Source organism: Andrographis paniculata, unplaced genomic scaffold (genome assembly GCF_009805555.1).
Source record: "Andrographis paniculata isolate CXL003 unplaced genomic scaffold, ASM980555v1 Contig49END, whole genome shotgun sequence".
NCBI classification, from domain to species: Eukaryota; Viridiplantae; Streptophyta; class Magnoliopsida; order Lamiales; family Acanthaceae; genus Andrographis; species Andrographis paniculata.
Genome location: NW_026137583.1, coordinates 4,244,169 through 4,267,053, shown reverse-complemented (window position 1 = coordinate 4,267,053; position 22,885 = coordinate 4,244,169). Strand labels below are relative to the sequence as shown.

At 35.1% G+C, this 22,885-nt stretch overlaps 1 protein-coding gene across 1 annotated transcript; it reads left to right on the top strand.

The window, feature by feature from the left end:
• Nucleotides 1-301: 301 nt before the first annotated feature.
• Nucleotides 302-943, top strand: LOC127252959 (uncharacterized). Its single transcript, XM_051277344.1, has one exon. It carries the CDS (start codon nt 302-304, stop codon nt 941-943), a length of 642 nt encoding a protein of 213 aa, XP_051133301.1.
• The last annotated feature ends 21,942 nt before the right edge of the window (nt 944-22,885 follow it).

The following is a 22,885-nucleotide window of genomic DNA, read 5'->3' as shown; positions in this document are numbered from 1 at the left end:
ATCCACAACATACTATTTGGCAAAATTTGGCCGGACGGACGAGCTATGGCGACAGTGGGTTAAAAATGACTCGGCCCAATCCTCCTTTAAGATGGATCTGGACGAGCTAATCCGACGGGCTCGCCACAATTTTAAAGGTCTAACCTATATATATATGAAAAAAAATCATTTAATCAATCATTCTCCAACTAAACTCAATTGCTCAAACTACGCTCAACAACTCGAACAAATCATCTTCATTCTCCCTCCATTCATCTTCATTTCATCAACAAGAACAACTCAAATTGTTTTCTTTTCTGCAATGGAAGAGTTTCGACTATCCGAAAAGGATATCATTCTCCGTCTTCTTAATGAAGTCAGCAAGGCCAGCGTGACATTGCCGGCCAGCATCAACGTCGAACTTCCATTCCTCGACATTTACGGCGACCAAGATCCCGGGGTGATCTTCAAAGACTACGACGATCACAAAGAAATTTACTTTCTCACCGAGCTCAAGCCACAACAACATCCTCAGGGCTCATATGTTCGCAAAAGCGGAAAAAGGAGCTGGCAATACAAGGACGACGAATCAGACATCAAAGACCTTTATGGCAAAAAAATAGGGACAAGAAAGGGTTTCTTCTACATGGAGATCCACTCTAACAGTTCTACAGGTAGTTATGGAACAGATTATTTGATGAGAGAATATAGCGTTGGTGACAAGTTCAAGAGGTGTATCAGACAAGATAGAAGAGATTACGTACTCTGTACTGTGCAGAAGAAGGATGGCTATGACGTAGCTCACTTTGCTAAACCTCTGCAAGAAGCTATCGTCGATGTCGAAAGGTATTTGGATTTGATTCTTGAAGCAAATCCACTTGAGTCTGCACCGTTATTGTATTCTCCTGTCAAAGCTATTCTAGCATGTCTTAATAGGGATTCAAATTTGAATGATGATAAATGATCTTGGTAATTCGTCATCTACCTCGAAAACTTTCTTGTTTCTTGATTTTTAGTAGACAATTTTGTTTTTCCCTCGACTAGAGAAATATATCGAACCTCTCTGTTAGTTCTTGAAAATGTGTTGGGAAAACTGACCAAGATTTGGTTCTTGATCATTGTATGATTGCATCAACATATCATTTTTCTTTGGCCAAGTCCTTTTTTCTTTTTTTTTTTTTAATTACTGATGGTAATGAATTAACCTTAGATTTTCAAATGGTTCCTCCAATCATCATCAAATTCTATTTGCTTTTCTACAATTTTAGAGATAATTAAAAATATATTATTAAAAATAATTATCTTATAATATGAATTAAAAAATTAAGATAATTAATTAGTATAATTAAAAATAAATAAATTATAAAATACAAAATTTAAAATAAAATTAAAATATATACTTATTTTTTTAAAAAAAAAATGACATGAAAGATGGGACATTAAAAAAATGACAATATGACATGAAAGGTGGAAAGGGGTACATGTTTTGTATGTTTTCCTATGTCATCTTCATGGTTATTTTTTGATAGAAAAATATCAAAGCCAACCCACTATGTAAATTAATAATGAAAACCAAAACCCTAAACACATCTCAAAGAGGGGCATTACATTGGGAAATCACTCATAAAACCATCTAGAACCATTTCTTGTCCATTTTTACAATACAACTTCAAGAAACTAACACAGAGGGGCATTATATGGGGAAATCAAGATTATCTATGGAAATCAAGAACCAAGAAAAGCCTTTTGAAACAGATCGATGCATAGTAATGGAGATCATGCATATATATATCATCAGTAGAAATCGATTATCCAAAACTGGACGGCAGATTTCCACATTATAAAAATAAAAAACCTCCAATTTAGATAACTGCATAATAAACATATATTGTTCAATGATTCAATTATGTTATTGTTTAAGTAGTCAAATAACAACAAAAATACCAAAAACATGAATAAAATAATTTTCTATAATATGTAACAACTTGAAATTTTGTATAATGATATCACGCCGAAATATTCCAGTTTGTATGTATAAGTAGGAATAAGTAAGAAATGAAATAAAAATACTAATATATTATATTGTGATTTTAATTATAAAAATTGTCAATAGTTTAACTATTTATATGTTACTAAGAGTTTTAATACTAAAATTTTGAGTATATTGAAAATTATCATACGAAATGAAAGAATGGATAAACCAATAAATAACATAACATATGCAACTTATTTATCTAATAATAGTAAAACAAAAACTACCAAAACTTATTCAAATGAAAGACTAAGTCATCCCGAGAGGGAGCCAGGATTAATTCAACATCTTCTTCCATAAGAACAACTGATCTTCCTTCCTCCCTGCTTCCATTCCCATCATCACTTTCAGGCAGCAATGGCGAAACCTCAATTATCTGAACAAGAAATCATTCTCTGCCTTTTCAACCACCTCCGCAAAACCAAAGTTTCACTCCCCGCCGTCCTCAAACGCGATTTCCCAATTCTCGACATATACGGCGACCATGACCCGCCGGAGCTCCTCCGCCGCTACGCGGACTTGGGAAGTTCGGGAATGTACTGTTTAGCCAGCACCAAAAAACTCCGGCTAAATCAACAACGCCGATGCGGCTCAGGCCGATGGCAACATCACAGCAAAACCACCAACGTATACGACGATAAAGGTGAAGAAATCGGCGCCAGAATGTGCTTCTTCTACTACTCGTCGGAGAAAAACTCCGGCAGCTTTAGCTACCAATACAGCCTAAGAGAATACACCCTCGCCGACAAATTGCTCGCCCACGTCGACTACGAATGGCGGCACTACGCGCTCTGCGTCGTCGCTGCAGAGCCCGTCCTCCCCGGATATGTAGAAGATATTCCAGCAAAACCCAATCGCCGCTTCGATGTTAACAACTACCTCGATCAAATTATCCGATCGCGAGTTATTGCTAATAATACTTCGTCGGATTGTGTCGCCGTAGTCAACGACGCAGCATACGGCATTGGTTTCCGACTCTCCGATCAAGAAATCATACTCTATCTTCTTAACAAGAGGATTAGAAATAGAGTCACACTGCCGGGGAAGTTCGAATTCGAGCTTCCTATTTTGGACGCATTCGGCGATCCATGGGTGATCTTCGACGGTCATCCCTATAATAAAGAAATTTACTTTCTAGCCAATGATAAGAAGCGTGGGGACGATCCGAATTTGCGAAAATGTGGGAAAGTTTGCTGGAAAAGCGATGGATTGGAAGAATGTGTGTATGATGGCGAAGGACATGAAATAGGGAAGAGGAAGTGTTTCTGCTACCTCTACCAGAAGAGCGATTCGGGTTATATTATGTTTACTTTGCGGATTTATAGCCTCGGCGACAGATTCAAGAATTGTGTTAGAGACGATGATGGATTCAGAGATTTGGTGTTTTGTGTGATGATTAAGGTGATTTCTTCGCCGATTAAGATGAAGCAGAGCAGCGTCGGAGTTATTGATTCGTATTTGGAGAAGATTGGGAGTGCCAATGCTGCTAAGGCTCCGGAAGATGACTGATCTTTGAATCCAAAGGTTTATGGATTTTGAGTTTTGGTGATGATCTCAGCCCTCTTTATTTATATTTTCAAACTTTGAATTTTATTTTGCATTCGTTCTAATAATTCAAAGTGCCTTTTTACCTTTTTATCACATGTTCATAACAAAATATTCAATTTTTACTTAAATTACAAATATATTATTTCATATACAATTACTTCATACATATGTTGCAAATTCAAGTTTACACGTTGGAAAAATTAGAAGAAAATTAACAATTTATAAGTCTTATATTAATTTCGTCTAGTCCTTTATTGAAAAGTATAAAATTTTGAATAAAAATTACGTAACAGACATAAACGACAATATGAACATTATCAACAACAATATCAAGAGCATTAGTGTTTGCTTCGAGAATCAGCCCCAAATACCAGCCAAAGTCGACTCGAGATGTTTCAATAGTTGGAAGCATGATGGGACGATTAAACTTTATATATATTTGATGTAGTAATTGTTTATATATTTATGTTTTGTTTGTATTTCTATATATACTAAAATCTAAAACTCATTGATTTGATGTAGTAATTGTTTATATATTTATGTTTTGTTTGTATTTCTATATATACTAAAATCTAAAACTCATTGAAGTCTGTATATTTATTATTATTATTTTTATGATGTGTAAAAATTCACAATTGTTATTTAGCAAGTATGTTTTGAGTAAATCTAGATCATATATTATAAACTACTAAGTGAACTGAATTATATATGACAGATAAAATTTAAAAATATTGAAAGTTTAAACCCACAAATTCACCTCATAGCACCAGACATCTACGAACCCACAAATTCACCCCATAGCACCAGACATCTACTACGGGGCGATGTGTCTATATATTTTTCATACCCATTAAGTGATGCATAAAAAACTAGAAGTACTCAAAAAAAAAAAAAGAGTCAAGAATGAGAGATACGATCAATAATCAACAATACTAAAAGCCCTACTTATAATATCAAGAATGAGAGATACGATCAATAATCAACAGTACTAAAAGCTCTACTTATAATATCAAGAATCAACACTAAAAGGTAAAAGCTTTCTCCCATTTCATGAATATCACATGATCAAGAATCCCAAAATGCTCGATCGAGAAACTATAAATTATATATTGACATCCATATCCACGGTAAAGATCATTCAATCATGGATCGTCGTCATCATCATATATGTCATCAATGAATTAGTGATGCATCAAGCTAAGAACAAGAAGTGTAAAGGGAAACAAGAATCAAATTTCCAAACTAGCGATCAAGAATTAAAAACCAGCCATCTATATATCTCTCACTTCATGATCACACCAAGAATCCCAAAATGCTCGAAAAACTAATATAGTAAAGATCATTCTATCATCGTCGCCCTACGTCATCAACAACATCAAGGGCATCAGTGTTTGCTTCGAGAATCAGCCCCAAATACCAGCCAACGTCGACTCTAGAAGTTTCAATAGTTGGAAGCATGATGGGACGATTAAATGCAATCTTGTTCACTACACAAAACACGTGTGTTTCTTTATGTTGGGTTTGGGAAGATTGAGTTTGGAATTGGTTTGGATTTAAATTTTTTTAGGAGTATTGGAATCTGGATTCTTTTGGTGTAGTAGATTTTGTTTGGTTTTGAAGGGTTTTGTTGGATAGTGATTTGATAGGTAATGATTGAAGTGATTAGATTATTTATATTATTAAAATAATTTATATTAAATATAAAAAAATGTAATAAATATGAAGTGTGATGTTTTTTTTTTTATTAATTTTCTTTTCTTCATTAACAAAAAAAAGGGAAAAAAAAGAAAAGAAGTAAATTAATTCTGGCTGTAGCCTACAGTTGAAGAACAAGTGGAAGAAATATTTTTTCAATGCAAGTTAACCATTGATATATAATAAAAAAGATGTAAAGCGTATGCCAAAAACCAAAACTTTACAAGCGTCAATGACAAAATTATGTCATGCGCGTAGGACGTCCGGTGGCGTGCAGTACATTAAAAATCGTCCGAGAATTACGTAAGACCGAAACAGAAATAAGCAAATAAGTATGCATAGCCTTGCCTGTGTGTTGGCAATTGACTGCGGCCCATAACTATAAAACTAGCAGAATACAGGTAAATGTGTATAGTCATGCACGTATGGTGTAAATTGACTGCTTCTCGTATACATGAAAAGCAAGGGGTATGGGAAGGCTCACCATGGTCAAACCCTAAACGCTAGCATGCAATTTTGTCGCCTAGGATGTGATTTCACGCATTCATAAGCCCACAGTAACACTACAGTTGGTTTTCCAAACTTAACGCCAAAGGAACACATCCATAGTCTCTCCGATCATCTCGAACACAAACCTTAAACTCCTCAGCTATCTTGTACTCTCTCAAAAGGTATTTCGGCTCCTCGCCTTCTCTCTCGAGCATGTAAGTCTCCCGAAACCCTATAATGTCAAGTCCGGCGGCGAAAGAGCTTTGTTAGAAAGTATCTTCTGATCTTCAACACTCGATCGTCAGCTCCCAATTTCTAACAAAGCTGCACCTGTACGGTAACCCTCCTCTCCTCTGGGTGGGGATCAGAAGATACGTGTTCGCCGCCGGACTTGGCATTATAGGGTTTGGGGAGACTTACATGCTCGAGAGAGAAGGCGAGGAGGCGAAATACCTTTTGAGAGAGTACAAGATAGCTGAGGAGTTTAAGGTTTGTGTTCGAGATGATCGGAGAGACTATGTGTTGTGTGTAGTGAACAAGACTGCGTTTAATCGTCCGATCATGCTTCCAACTATTGAAACTTCTAGAGTCTGACTTTGGCTGGTATTTGGGCTGATTCTTGAAGCAAACACATGCCCTTGATATTGTTGATGACGTAGGGCGACGATGATAGAATGATCTTTACTATATTAGTTTTTCGAGCATTTTGGGATTCTTGATGTGATCATGAATTGAAAGATGTATAGATGACTTGTTTTTCATTGTTGATCGTAGTTTGGAAATTTGATTCTTGTTTTCCCTTACCCTTCTTGTTCATAGCTTGAAGCATCACTTATAATTCATGGATGATGATGACGACGGCGACGATCAATGATTGAATGATCTTTATGGGTGGATATGGAAATTGTAGATCGAGCATTTTGGGATTCTTTGATCATGTGATATTCATGACATGGGAGATAGCTACCTCTTGCAACATTTGTTTTTTTTTTGCACGAGTTTTTAGGTGGGTAGTATTAAGCAGGATAATTTAGAAATTAGGTGATGTGATAAAGAGATAAATATATATTTTATTTTTGTATTTGGATGATGCCAGTGAATAAAGTGTGAGGTAGAGATTTATGATTAATTATTTTCTATTTTGAAAATATTGTAAAGTGTTTGGGACGTACCAAAAAAAAATATCGCAGGGTGTTTGATACGGAGCTTATCGAGACGAACTTGCTGAAAATCAAGTAGGTCTTTCGGCTTCCTCCAAAAAGGTTCCAAAACTGTGTTAAAATGGGGTAGATCCTACGGCTTCCTCTAAAAAGGATCCGAAAAACCTTGTTTCAAAAGTAATAAATCAAAGACAGAGGAAAAAGGAGAGTAAGATAAATAGAAATAAAAGAAAGATGACAAGGAAAGAAAAGAAAGCAAAAAAAAAAGAAAAAATGAAAGAAAAGTAAATTAAAGAAAAGAAAAATAAATAGTATAAAAATTAAAATTTGTATAAGGAGAGAAACTTTAATTTAGTAGACAAATTTTATGAAATTCTACTGTATATATATATAAACATTTTTAATTAGGATTCGATCTATTTTTTATTATTATTTTTAGATATTACCCTTAAAAACGTTTTTAAAGAGGAAGAACAAAAATAGATATAAAATTTAACAATACATTATGGATTTTAAAAATAATCATTTTCTAAAATAGCTTCAATTTTTCAGAAAAAATAAAAATAATGATATACTGGAAATCTCTAATAAAAATGTAATTTTATGTTTCTTAGTTCTGTTTTAAATTTTACATTTGGTTTTTGATTTTGATTGTATTTAATATTAAAGATATCATTATATTTGTATTATAATATAAAAAATATTATTTTATATTAAATTGTTATTATTTTTTAAATTAATAGAATATTTTTGATTTTGATTGTATTTAATATTAAAGATATCATTATCTTTGTATTATAATATAAAAAATATTATTTTATATTAAATTGTTATTATTTTTTAAATTAATAGAATATATATTATATATTTGTTACAATATTAATCAAAGAAATATGTAAGGAAGCTTTTTTTGGTGGAAGAACTCATGCATTATAAGTAGTACCCAAGAACACAACCATGTAAACCCATTCGTCGGCTCCTCCTCAAGAACTAAAGAAACAAATATTGAAAACCATCTTCAACAATCGATTCTCAGCTCCAAATTTCTTCAACAATGGCGGATTACGCGGTGAGGTTATCTGAACATGAAATGGTCCTCGTGTTTCTCAACAAGGTGAGCAGAATCGGAGTGACTCTGCCGGACACCATCAATCTCGACATTCCGACACTCAATCTTTACGGCGACCAATCGCTGTCGGAGCTCTTCCACTGCCATCCCTACAATCAAGACATTTACTTTTTAACGAAGCTGCAGCTGTACGGTGACCCTCCTCTCCGCCGCGCCGGCGCCGCGGGGAACTGGCGGAGGGTGGGCTGCAGAAGCAATGTGTACGCCTCCGGCCGATGCATTATAGGGTTTCGGGAGAGTTACGTGGTCGAGAGAGAAGGCGAGGAGGCGAAATACCTTTTGAGAGAGTACGAAATGGCGGAGAAGTTTAAGGTTTGTGTCCGAGATGATCGGAGAGATTATGTGTTCTGTGTAGTGAACAAGATAGCGCTTAATCGGCGGATCACGTTCGAAACTCTTTCTGTGGCTAGAGTCGATGTTGGCGGGTATATGGGGCAGATTCTTGATGCAAACACTGAGGAGGAGGACGACGACAAGGATGAGTGAATAAGCTTTAGGGATGGATGTCGATGGATAATAGGTTGTCGAGCATTTTGGGATTCTTGATGTGATGATATTAGTGAATTGGGAGATAGCTTTTAGTGTTGATTCTTGATCTTAGTTTGGGCTTTTGATCTTTTGATTCTTGTTTTTGTTTGCACTTTATAGCTTAGTTTTGATTCTTGATCGTAGTTTAGGCTGTTGATTCTTGTTTTTCCTTGTGCTTTATACCTTAGTGTTGATTCTTGATCGTAGTTTGGGTATTTGATTCTTGTTTTAGCTTGTACCTCTTGTTCTTGGTCGATGCATCACTTTATTTTGCATTCGTTCTAATAATTCAAAGTGTCTTTTTACCTTTTTATCACCTGTTCATAAAAAAAATATTTAAATTTTACTTAAATACGAATATATTATTGCAAATACAATTATTTTATACATATCTTGCAAATTCAAGTTTACCCTTGAAAAAATTAGAAGAATGTTAACAATTTATAAGTCTTATATTAATTTTGTCTAGCATTTATTGAAAAGTATAAAATTTTAAATAAATATCTTTACATATTGTATATTATAAATAAACTTTAATTAGATCTTTAAATATAATATATATATATATATTTTGTTCTTTCAATACTATTTTTGAATTGTAATTTTTAGAAATAAATATAATAAAAATAAAAATTTTGTACAAAAATAAAAGGTCAAAAAAAATTTAAAATACTTATTAAAATAACTTTTAAATACTTTATAAAAAAATTAAATATTTAATTTAAAATAATAATTTATTTGTTTTACACATTTTCCCATATACACGTCAAAACTACCATTACTCAAGAATTTAAAATGTCTTCTAATCCTCCTGAAAACCATATCTTCATCTTCCAGAGTCTTCTTCCAAGAACTGAACCCAAGAATCACAACTCAACTTCCTTCTTCTCCACTCATTCCGATTCCAATCATCCACTTTCAGGCGGCAGCCATGGCAAGACCTCAATTAACCGAGCAAGAAATCATTCTCTGTCTCTTCAACCACGTTCGCAAGACCAAAGTTTCCCTCCCCGCCGTCCTCAAACGCGAATTCCCAATTCTCGACATATACGGCGACCAAGACCCGCCGGAGCTCCTCCGCCTCTACGCCGACGCCGGCGCCTCCCATCTTTACTGCATATCCCCCACCAGGAAATTCCGCCTCAACTCCAGCCGCAAATGCGGCTTCGGCAGTTGGGAACTCCACGTCGATCCCACCCCCGTCAACGACAACAAAGGCCATCAAATCGGCACCGGAAGATGCTTCTTCTACGCCTCCACGATCTCATTTTCCGGCAGCCTCGAATACTCCCTCAGAGAATACACTCTCGCCCACAAACTCCTCGCCCACGTCGACTACGAATATCGACATTACGCATTCTACATTATCACCAAAGAGGACATCACCATCGGACACGCCGATAAACTTCCATCAAAACCAAATCGCCGATTCGACGTCGACAACTTCCTCGATCAAATTATCCGATCGCGAGCTATCCCTACTACAAGCTCTTCCAATAGCGTCGCCGTCGTCAACGACGCCGCATACGGAATGAATTACCGACTATCCGAGCAAGAAATCATACTCTATCTTCTTAACCTGAAGGGCACAAACAAAGTCATATTTCCGGATAAGTTCGATTTCGAAATCCCTATTTTAGATGTCTCCGGCGATAACACTCCATTGAGCATGTTCATCAACCATCCTTATAACAAAGAAATTTACTTTCTAACCCCTGAGAAGGATTGGATCAATCGACGTCTTCGCAAATGCGGCGAGGGGTATTGGAAGAGCAACGGATTGGAGCAAACTGTGTACGATGACTATGGGGGAGAAATAGGGAATAGGAATAGTTTTTACATGCTGTACCAGAAAAGTGATCCAAGTTATCTTCTGTTTGCTTTGCGAGTTTATACCCTCGGCAACAAGTTCTTGAATTTTCCTAGAAATGTGATCTTTGCAGGCTTTGCGTTCTGCGTCGTGGTTAAGGTGAGTTCTGGGCCGATTGCGACGAAAGAGAGCAGCGTCGCCGTCATTGATTCGTATTTGGATCAGATTCAGAGAGCGAATGCTTCTACGGATGTACATGTTTAGATTTCGACGATGACGATGACGATGAATGTTGTAAGGTTGCATTTGTCTTGAAAGGTCTATGGCTTTTGAGTTCTGTTGATGATCTGATCTTCGCTTCGTTTATTTATGTTTTTTAACGGGAAAGTATCACCGGACATTCGAGGATAAATCAAAAATAAGAAGACGAGACTTAGGAGGTCGGCCAAGATTGTCTACGTCCTTGGGTGTGTGCTGTTTCTATTGTCCATAAATTGTTTTTTGTCATACAATCTACAAATGTCAATCAATTCACAACTACAAAAGGAACTTTATACACCACGGGTCATACAAACAGATACACATATACATACATATATAAGATCTTCATAACTAATTGCTAAAATTTGAAATCTTGTTAAGATCCACGTCTTTTGCATATCAGTGAACTGATGCACGAGAATGCATCAAGAAAAAAGAAAAAAAAAAAAAAAAAAACCAAGCCAAACCAGCATCAAGAACAAGAAGGATGTGTTTGTTTGGGGGTTTGGATTTGGAGTTAGGATTTGAATAGTAAAATTTTGAATTTGAATAGTTGTATGATGTGATATAAATAGGTGTTGATGTGAGTTTTGAATGTAAAATTGATTTTTATTATAATACAAAAATAAAAAATAGGTGTTTGATTTGATATTTTTAGGGGAAAAAAATTGGATTAATAGTATATTTGGGAGAAAATCCCCAAAACAAACACACCAAAATGTAAATATTTTTAATTATGTGGAATTTTAGTTATTTTTAATATATTTATATTTAGATTTGGGTTGGTTCAAGTTATTTCCAGATATTACAAATATTATTCAATTTGAATACCATTTATGTTTTGGAATATTTACTTAATTCGATTTAAATACCAAATACTTTAACATTTGAAAAAAAAAATACGAAACGCTCCTATAGGTAAGGTAAAATGGCTAAGGACGAACTACTAAATGTTCGAAAAAAAAAAAAATATGTATATATATATATATATGATAATTGTTTATATATTTTTGAGTTGTATACATACAGTGAAATTTAAAACCAATTTCCATCTACAAATTTTGCATATCTATGAAGTGATGCATCGATCAAGAACAAGAAGTACAAAGAAAAACAAGAATCAAATGTCCAAACTACGATCAAGAATCAACACTGAGCTATAAAGTGCAAATTAAAACAAGAATCAAAAGACAAAAGCCCAAACTACCATCAAGAATCAACACTAAAAGCTATCTCCCAAATCACCAATATCATCACATCAATTAAGAATCCCAAAATGCTGGACAACCTATTATCCATCGACATCCATCCCCAAAGCTCATTCAATCATCCTCCTCGTCGTCGTCCTGCCGATTAAACTCAATCTTGTTCACCACACAGAACACATAGTCTCTCCGACCATCTCGGACACAAACCTTAAACTTCTCAGCCATTTCCTACTCTCTCAAAATGTATTTCGCCTCCTCGCCTTCTCCCTGGACCACGTAACTCTCTCGAAACCCTATAATGCCTTGGCCGGAGGCGTACACATTGATTCTGCAGCCCCTCCTCCGCCAGTTCCCGGCAGCGCCGGCGCAGCGGAGAGGAGGGTCACCGTACAGCTGTAGCTTCGTTAAAAAGTAAATGTCTTGATTGTAGGGATGGCGGTGGAAGAGCTCCGACAGCGATTGGCCGCCGTAGAGGTTGAGTGTCGGAACGTCGAGATTGATGGTGTCCGGCAGAGTCACTCCGATTTTGCTCACCTTTTTGAGAAACAAGAGGACCATTTCATGTTCGCATAAGCTACGCGGGTAATCCGCCATTGTTGAAGAAATTTGGAGCTGAGGATCGAGTGTTGAAGATGGTTTCTAATATTTGTTTCTTTAGTTCTTGAGGAAAGGTCGACGAATGGGTTGACATGGCTGTGTTGTGTAGTATTATAATGGGCACCAGAACCTCAAGCTTCGGCTATCACCCCCCCCCCCCCCTCACAAAGTGATTAATATATACATTATTTGTATGTATATATTGTTTGAATACATATTTGATATGTATGATATATACATATAAAAATATATTATACTCCTTTGTAGCATGTCCAATTTATTGTAACATGAGAATTTAGAGTCCTCTAATTAATAAATAATTAAAAATTTAGTCATAAAAATAATTATCATATAAAAATAATTATAAATAAAAATAAAAATAATTAGGCTTTAGCATTCCCTCCCCCGAATCTTCTAGGTTCGGATCAACCCGAAAAACTTTTTCTCTTTAGATTTTAACCCACCCTATTAAAAATGGGTCTGGAGTAACCGGCCCATTTAAATATCCCTAACCCGGGTATATATATATATATATATATACATTTGGTGGATAACACACCCTTATAATAACCAAAACAAACCCCACTCGTCGGTTTCTCATCAAGAACTAATAAAGAAACAGAAACTAAAAGCCATCTTCAGAACTCGATCCCCAGCTTCAAATTTCCTCAACAATGGCGGATCACCCGGCCAGGTTATCCGAACAAGAAATGGTTCTCTTGTTTCTCAAGAAGGTGAGTAGAATTGGAGTGGCCCTCCCGAAAATCATCAATCTCGACGTTCAAGCACTCGACCTTTACGGGGGCCAAACGCGGTCGGAGCTCTTTCACGGCGATCACTACAATCAAGACATAGACTTTCTAACAAAGCTTCACCTGTACGGTAACCCTCCTCTCCTCTGCCGCGCCGGGAACTGGCGAAGGGTGGGGATCAGAAGATACGTGTTCGCCGCCCGATTTGGCATTATAGGGTCTCGGGAGACTTACATGCTCGAGAGAGAAGGCGAGGAGGCGAAATACCTTTTGAGAGAGTACAAGATAGCTGAGGAGTTTAAGGTTTGTGTTCGAGATGATCGGAGAGACTATGTGTTCTGTGTAGTGAACAAGATTGCATTTAATCGTCCCATTATGCTTCCAACTATTGAAACTTCTCGAGTCGACGTTGTCTGGTATTTGGGTTTGATTCTTGAAGCAAGCACTTATGCCCTTGATATTGTTGATGACGCAGGGCGACGATGATAGAATGATCTTCTCAATATATATGTTTATCGAGCATTTTGGGATTCTTGATGCGATCATGAATTGAGTGGGTATATATAGATGACTTGTTTTTCATTCTTGATCGTAGTTTGGAAATTTGATTCTTGTTTCCCTTTACACCACTTGTTCTTAGCTTGATGCATCACTAATTCATGGATGATATATATATATATATATATATGATGATGACGACGATCTGAATGATCTTTACCGTGGATATGGATGTCAATATATAATTTATAGGATTCTTGATCATGTGATATCATGAAATGGGAGATAGCTTTTACCTTTTAGTGTTGATTCTTGATATTATACGTAGAGCTTTTAGTACTGTTGATTCTTGATTGTAGATTTTTTTTTTTTTTCTTAACAATACGTCTAGTTTTTTATGCATCACTTAATGGGTACGAAAAATATGTAGACGATGCCCCGTAGTAAATGTATGGTGCTACGGGGTGACTTTATGGGTTTAAACTTTCAATATTTTTAAGTTTTATTTGTAACCATAGTTCTCTCCTTAATATGACGTAAGAGTATAATTTAAATATTATATTATTCAATCTAGAATTTATCCAAAACATACGTGCAAAATAAGAGCCGTAAATTTCCACACATAATAAAAAAAATACATATGTCAATGAATTTTAGATTTTACTATATATAGAAATACAAACAAAATATAAATATATAAACAATTACTGCATCAAATATGTAGAAAGTTTTTAAGTTTTATAAAAAAAATTTTTTTTTACCATTTGTGATGTTATTCCATGTCAAACAATAATTTCTCAATGCATAATTTGAATCAATTTAGCATGCAAATTGTTATTATATACTGTCAGTTTACATATTATGCTTTGAGTTTTATTATGAACTATTTTATTGTGATATCATAATTTACACTATGTGAAGATATAGATTGTACAATTATATTATATTTCATATACTATTAATTAGGACGAATATACGGATTAGCACCCTAACTGGAAAAACACTTGTCTCAAGAGTATTTCTTTAAACCCGGGCTAGTTCAATGTGCCCGTTGGAAAATAAAAGAGAATCATGTTTAATACTTCACACTTCTTGTAAAGGTTTCACATCCCACCATATTTACATCATATACATTATACTATCTCCGTCCGGATCTAAGGGTATTATTTACTATTTGTGTCTTGATCTTTCAATATTAATTATTAATATTAATCAAGAAAAAATATTATTATAATGACATTTGTGAAAAAAAATATATACAAATATAAAGATATTTTCAATATTAAGTATAATGACGCAAAAAGTAGATGAGACCCTTAGAGCCGAACGGGGGAGTAATTATTTAGCAATGAAACAAATAACTTATTGGCCTGGAAAATCATTCCACTCGTTTGTGAGATACGGTGCATCCCCGAGCCGTTCGATGCAAGCTTCCGGTGGCATGCCGTTAAAATAAATTTATGGAAATCCTAAAAGATTTTATTGCTTTGATAGTCAAAATAAAGACTTATATATAGACATTATAAAATATATTTGATAGATCTAAATTTAAATAAGTTAATCTAATGGATATAATCAAATCATAGTCTAAAACTACCAATCTAAAATAAACCAAACCAAATCAAAATAATAAACTAAATCTAAATTTAAAATAATTCAAAATCCTCCCTCAAACTCAAGTAATGTCGTAGGAACTGACTTGAGTTTGTTTAAATGAGATTTGAGTCGAAAGCAGACCGAGGCTTGCAGATGGAATTTTAATCGGAAATCAGAGTTGAATAGACAGGACTTTGAATAGAATTAGAGTCAAACACACACATCTAACAAATCACATAACAGATTGCAGACAAATCGCAGAACAAATTGCAAATATCAGAAGATCACATAAAAGATCGCAAACAACGGACAGATCGCAGACAACAGACGAATCACATCCACAACATTTCAAACGAATCTCAAAATTAGGAAACATCCGGGTACATTCCAAGTTCATTGTACCCAAAACGTGGGTCAAGAAGATGGGTTTACTCCAAAAGAAAAATAGGCTGCGATACCTTAATCTTATCAAGACGAAGAAATATACATTCTAGTGAATTTCGATAATTACTGTAACAAAGAACTTTTCTTCCAAAAGTGTTACCATAAGATGTGAATCAGATAATATGTATGCTACTGAAGTGAAAGATGATCCATTCCAGAGCCTACGTATACTTATAATGAGTCAATCTTGACGAGAGAGTATAAACTCGCTTCCATAGTTCCACCCCTTCTATATGGGAGATTATTATAGATATTATATGGTTTTTACGGTCTTCAAAATCTAAAAATAAAATAAAAAGATAATCATATCTACTGATTGTCGAGGTTTAACAATAATGTACAGACATTTACCTACATGAACAAGTCTAACTACAAGTTTGACGACCACGAGAAAAGATATATGACCTTGAAAATATATTCCTTACACGGCAGGTTCAACGCTTAGATTAGTGACTATTGGAAAGATTGTCTTTCTGCAATATAGTTATAGTTAAGAGTGATTTTCCAATAACCCCATTCTCATCTCATCCATATCCGGAAGACATCATGGAAATTAAATTGTATTTGGATCTGATTTGAATTTTGATCATTTTTTGGATATTCTATTTCTCAATCTGCCCTTTATGCAATATGACCTCTAGAACTTGCTCACAATTTTCATCTAAGCTTCCCAACGATTATAGATACAAAACCTGTCCCCAAATTCAGATACATACAAGAAAATAGGGCTTTATATATGGAATGCATTCAAGAATAGTATCACCTTGAAAGAAAATTCCTTACGATATTGTTGAAAAAAGTTGAAGTCAGATTCAAGAGGGACTGCAAATCTTTTTTAAGAAAGTTAAAATTATATAAATCTAGGAGGTGTGCAAAAATTTAATAGAAAAAGAAACATTTATTCCCCAAAGGACATATGTAAAATAGAACATGGTAACAGTCTACACTGTAATATAAGTGTAATATAAATTTAAATTGACGATCTATATTTCATACGATGACTATGGCGAATTAGTAAGCACACTAACTATTTCGATTAAACTTCATTGATTTGTTAAAACTTGTACAACTTCTATTTATTTTGTTTGTTAATTACTTTGCTAGCATATTGTGTACACTGAATGTGCAGTTACTTAACTATGTGTAAATCAACAACTATAAATGAACAAGTGATCACAAGATTACACAAGTGATTCAAATCTTGCCTATCTCGATCAAATCTGTCATACAGGACTTGCCACTCTGATATACAGATTATAGCAAATTACATCAATCAGGGTAAATAGAATTTCTTTATTAAAAAAAAATAAATAAATAAATAAAAAATTGCTAGAACTTGCAATCTAGCCATATTATTGCATTAATATTTCAAACAAGAAAGAAATTATTTATTTTCTCATAAATGATATAGAGATTTAGGTAAAAAAAAAAAAAAAAGTACAATGCATTAAATCAATAACGGTTCAATCATACATTTGGCAAATCAAATAAATTAGATTTCACAAGATTAATTTAATAAATTTACATATATTTTGTGCTGATTTGTTTGTATTTAGAAAGAGTGGTGATTAAATATTAACAATGTACTATATATCTATATACATGTTGAAGCCAAAATATATTATTTTCACCAATGTGTGCTAATATATATCAACAATATGTTGTTTGCATTTATATATGGCGATGGTGGGCTAAAACTGACTAGGCCCAATCCTCCTTTAAGATGGATCTGGACAAGCCAATTCAACGAGCTCAAAAAAATTATTTAGGGTGTGTTTGTTTAGGAATGTTTTTCAAATTTTACTATTCATTCATTTTTTTTTTCTTTAAAAACATCAAATCAACACACACCCTTAATTAATCCAAAATTTTTACTAATTAATCGTTCTTCAACTAAACTCAATTGCAAATTATCTTCATTCTCCCTCCATTCAGCTTCATTTCATCAACTCCAATTGTTTTCTTTTTTGCAATGGAAGAGTTTCGTCTTCTCTAACAGTTCAAATTTTTAGGTGAGACGATCATTCAGCATCCGACATGATATCAGAGCTTGGTTAGGTTTCTACTTATGCACGTGCAAGTTTCGCATATACGATCATTCAACAAGTATTTGCGGCTGAACTTTATGCGGAACGAGCGCTAATTGTAGTGCTCGATTTGCTGTTTAAGGATCCTCGGTCAGATTTTTCCCGGCATTTTCAACGTGAATCATTTTTGCGTTTGATCGTTGAAATTAAAATGCAAATGTTGGGAGCACCGGATGTCGTGGAAGCCTCGTTCTTTCTTTTTATATATATAATTTTATTGTTTTTAAAATATATATTTCATCAGTTATCCAATTGTGTGCTCATTTGATCGGACACAAATTTAAAATAAAATAAAATCTTTTTCGTTAAAGGAAAAAATGGTATTCTGTCACGAGAACAAATTTGAATGCCACCAGAAGGTGGAGTGTTACTCTAGTTCATATTGTCATCTATATTCTATCCTAACTATTTTAATAAAAATGAAATTAGCTAATAATTATTAAGGCCCAACAACATGAGGCCCATCCGAAGGCCTATTAAGAAGGGTCCAAGAAATCCAGAAGCTTCTACATGGCGAATAAAATTGGCCCACAGGAAACTTTGAACCGCCTATCCGCGCCTCCGACTACTACACCTGAGTTAATAATAATAATAATAATAATTCATTGAATTTGAATTTTAAAATATTTAATAAAAAAAAAATTACCAATTTTTATCAGTACGAAAAATAAATTTAAAAAGAAACAATAATTCTATTTTTCTTTTTTATTTAATTTTATTTATTTATTTTGAAAAAAAAAAAAAAGAAATTTAAAATGTCTTCTCATCCTCCCCAAAACCATATCTTCATCTTCCAGAGTCTTCTTCCAAGAACTGAACCCTAGAATCAAAACTCAACTTCCTTCTTCTCCACTCACTCCGATTCCCATCATCCACTTTCAGGCGGCAGCCATGGTAAGACCTCAATTAACCGAGCAAGAAATCATTCTCTGTCTCTTCAACCACGTCCGCAAAACCAAAGTTTCCCTCCCCGCCGTCCTCAAACGCGAATTCCCAATTCTCGACATATACGGCGACCAAGGCCCGCCGGAGCTCCTCCGCCGCTACGCCGACGACGGCGCCTCCCATCTTTACTGCTTATTCACCACCAAGAAATTCAGCCTTAACTCCAGCCGCCAATGCGGCTTCGGCAGCTGGGAACTCCACGTCGAACCCACCCCCGTCAACGACAACAAAGGCCATCAAATCGGCACCGGAAGATGCTTCTTCTACTCCTCGACGATCCCATATTCCGGCAGCCTCGAATACTCCCTCAGAGAATACACTCTCGCCCACAAACTCCTCGCCCACGTCGACTACGAAAATCGACATTACGCATTCTACATTATCACCAAAGAGGACATCATCATCGGACACGCAGACAAACTTCCATTAAAACCAAATCGCCGATTCGACGTCGACAACTTCCTCGATCAAATTATCCGATCGCGGGTTATCCCTACAACAAGCTCTTCCGATAGCGTCGCCATCGTCAACGACGCCGCGTACCGCATGAGTTTCCGACTATCGGAGCAAGAAATCATACTCTATCTTCTTAACTTGCAGGCCGAAAACAAAATCATATTGCCGGCGAAGTTCAATTTCTTTATCCCAATTTTAGATGTCTCCGGCGATAACACTCCATTGAAATTGTTCACCGACCATCCTTATGACAGAGAAATTTACTTTCTATCCGAAGAGAAGGATTGGTTGAATCGACGGTACCGGAAATGCGGCCTGGGACATTGGAGGAGCGACGGATTGGAGCAAACTGTGTACGATGAGTATGGGGGAGAAATAGGGAAGAGGAATAGTTTCTGCATGCTGTACCAGAAATGCGATCCCTGTTATCTTCTGTTTGCTTTGCGAGTTTATAGCCTCGGCAACAAGTTCTTGAATTTTCCTAGAAATGAGGCCTATGGAGGTTTGGCGTTTTGCGTCATCGTTAAGGTGCTTTCTTGGGCGCTTGCGACGAAAGAGAGCAGCGTCGCGGTAATTGATTCGTATTTGGATCAGATTCGGAGAGCGAATGCTTCTACGGATGTATAGATTTAGATTGCAACGATGATGATGATGATGATTGTTGTAAGGTTGCATTTGTCTTGAAAGGTTTATGACTTTTGAGTCCTGTCGATTGATCTTCGCTTCGTTTGTTTATGTTTTTGAATTTGATTTCGAACGGCATAGGATCACCAACATCGGAGTGATCCCAGCCCTCGAATTTCATCTTAGAATAATGAATATGTATAATATATATACACATTGTGAGGTGATGTATTTACAACCTTCGTTAGGATGTACATATTTTGCAAAAACAAGAATCAAAAGATCAAAAGCCCAAACTAAGATCAAGAATCAACACTAAAAGCTATCTCCCAATTTACTAATATCATCACATCAAGAATCCCAAAATGCTCGACAACCTATTATCCATCGACATCCATCCCTAAAGCTTATTCACTCATCCTTGTCGTCGTCCTCCTCCTCAGTGTTTGCATCAAGAATCTGCCCCATGTACCCGCCAACATCGACTCTGGCCACAGAAATAGTTTCGAACGTGATCCGCCGATTAAGCACTATCTTGTTCACTACACAGAACACATAATCTCTCCGACCATCTCGGACACAAACCTTAAACTTCTCCGCCATTTCGTACTCTCTCAAAAGGTATTTCGCCTCCTCGCCTTCTCTCTCGACCACGTAACTCTCTCAATATTTGTTTCTTTAGTTCTTGAGTAGAAGCCGACGAATGGGTTTACATGGTTGTGTTCTTGGGTACTATTTATAATGCATGAGTTCTTCCACCAAAAAAAGCTTCCTTACATATTTCTTTGATTAATATTATAACAAATATATAATATATATTCTATTAATTTAAAAAATAATTACAATTTAATATAAAATAATATTTTTTATATTATAATACAAATATAACGATATCTTTAATATTAAATACAATCAAAATCAAAAAACAAATGTAAAATTTAGAACAGAACTAAGAAACATAAAATTACATTTTTATTATAGATTTCCAATATATCATTATTTTCATTTTTTCTGAAAAATTGAAGCTATTTTAGAAAATGATTATTTTTAAAATCCATAATGTATTGTTAAATTTTATATCTATTTTTGTTCTTCCTCTTTAAAAACGTTTTTAAGGGTAATATCTAAAAATAATAATAAAAAATAGATCGAATCCTAATTAAAAATGCTTATATATATATACAGTAGAATTTCATAAAATTTGTTTACTAAATTAAAGTTTCTCTCTTTACACAAATTTTAATTTTTATACCATTTATTTTTCTTTTCTTTAATTTACTTTTATTCCAGTTTTTTTTTTTTTTTGGCTTTCTTTTCTTTCCTTGTCATCTTTCTTTTATTTTTATTTATCTTACTCTCCTGTTTTCTCAATCTTTGATTTATTACTTTTGAAACACGTTTTTCGGATCCTTTTTAGAGGAAGTCGGGGTATCTGCCCCATTTTAACACAGTTTTGAAACCTTTTTGGAGGAAGCCGGAAGACCTCCTTGATTTTCAGCAAGTTCGTCTCGATAAACCGTCGAAAAATATTTTCAGCAACTAACCATTATATTTTTAGTAGTTATAGAAAATTACTTCCTCCGTCCCAAACATCCTGCGACATTTTCTTTTTGGTACGTCCCAAACACTTTGCAATATTTCCAAAATAGAAATATACACTCGTGCCAAAAATTACAACTTGTTTGGGACAGATGGAGTATAATTTAGTGAATACCAAAAACCCTTCCTATAAGATCAAGAATCAACACTAAAAGGTAACTATCTCCCATGTCATGAATATCACATGATCAAAGAATCCCAAAATGCTCGATCGACAATTTCCATATCCACCCATAAAGATCATTCAATCATTGATCGTCGCCGTCGTCATCATCATCCATGAATTATAAGTGATGCTTCAAGCTATGAACAAGAAGGGTAAGGGAAAACAAGAATCAAATTTCCAAACTACGATCAAGAATGAAAAACAAGTCATCTATACATCTTTCAATTCATGATCACATCAAGAATCCCAAAATGCTCGAAAAACTAATATAGTAAAGATCATTCTATCATCGTCGCCCTACGTCATCAACAATATCAAGGGCATGTGTTTGCTTCAAGAATCAGCCCAAATACCAGCCAAAGTCAGACTCTAGAAGTTTCAATAGTTGGAAGCATGATCGGACGATTAAACGCAGTCTTGTTCACTACACAGAACACATAGTCTCTCCGATCATCTCGAACACAAACCTTAAACTCCTCAGCTATCTTGTACTCTCTCAAAATGTATTTCGGCTCCTCGCCTTCTCTCTCGAGCATGTAAGTCTCCCGAAACCCTATAATGCCAAGTCCGGCGGCGAACACGTATCTTCTGATCCCCACCCAGAGGAGAGGAGGGTTACCGTACAGGTGCAGCTTTGTTAGAAAGTATATGTCTTGATTGTAGTGATCGCCGTGAAAGAGCTCCGACGGCGTTTGGCCCCGTAAAGGTCGAGTGTTTGAATGTCGAGATTGATGATTTTCGGGAGGGCCACTCCAATTCTGCTCACCTTCTTGAGAAACAAGAGAACCATTTCTTGTTCGGATAACCTGGCCGGGTGATCCGCCATTGTTGAAGAAATTTGGAGCTGAGGATCGAGTGTTGAAGATGGTTTCTAATATTTGTTTCTTCAGTTCTTGAGGGGAAGTCGACGAATGGGTTGACATGGCTGTGTTGGGAGGTATTATAATGGGCACCAGAACCTCAGCGTCGGCTATCACCCCCCATCCACCCCCTCACGCCCGTCACAAAGTGATTAATATATACATTATTTCTATGTATATATGACATGTATGATATATAAATTAATATATATACATATATAAATATATTATACTCCTTTGACGCATATTCATTGTTAACATATATTTAGAAACAATATATTATATTTATGATAGTTATCTTATTTAAGAGATTCGTAGGATTCTTGTCTTATTTAAATGGTTTATATATCACTATAAATATGTACGTAATCTTATGATTGAATAGAGAATTTCAGTTTCATATTCTAACATGGTATCAGAGC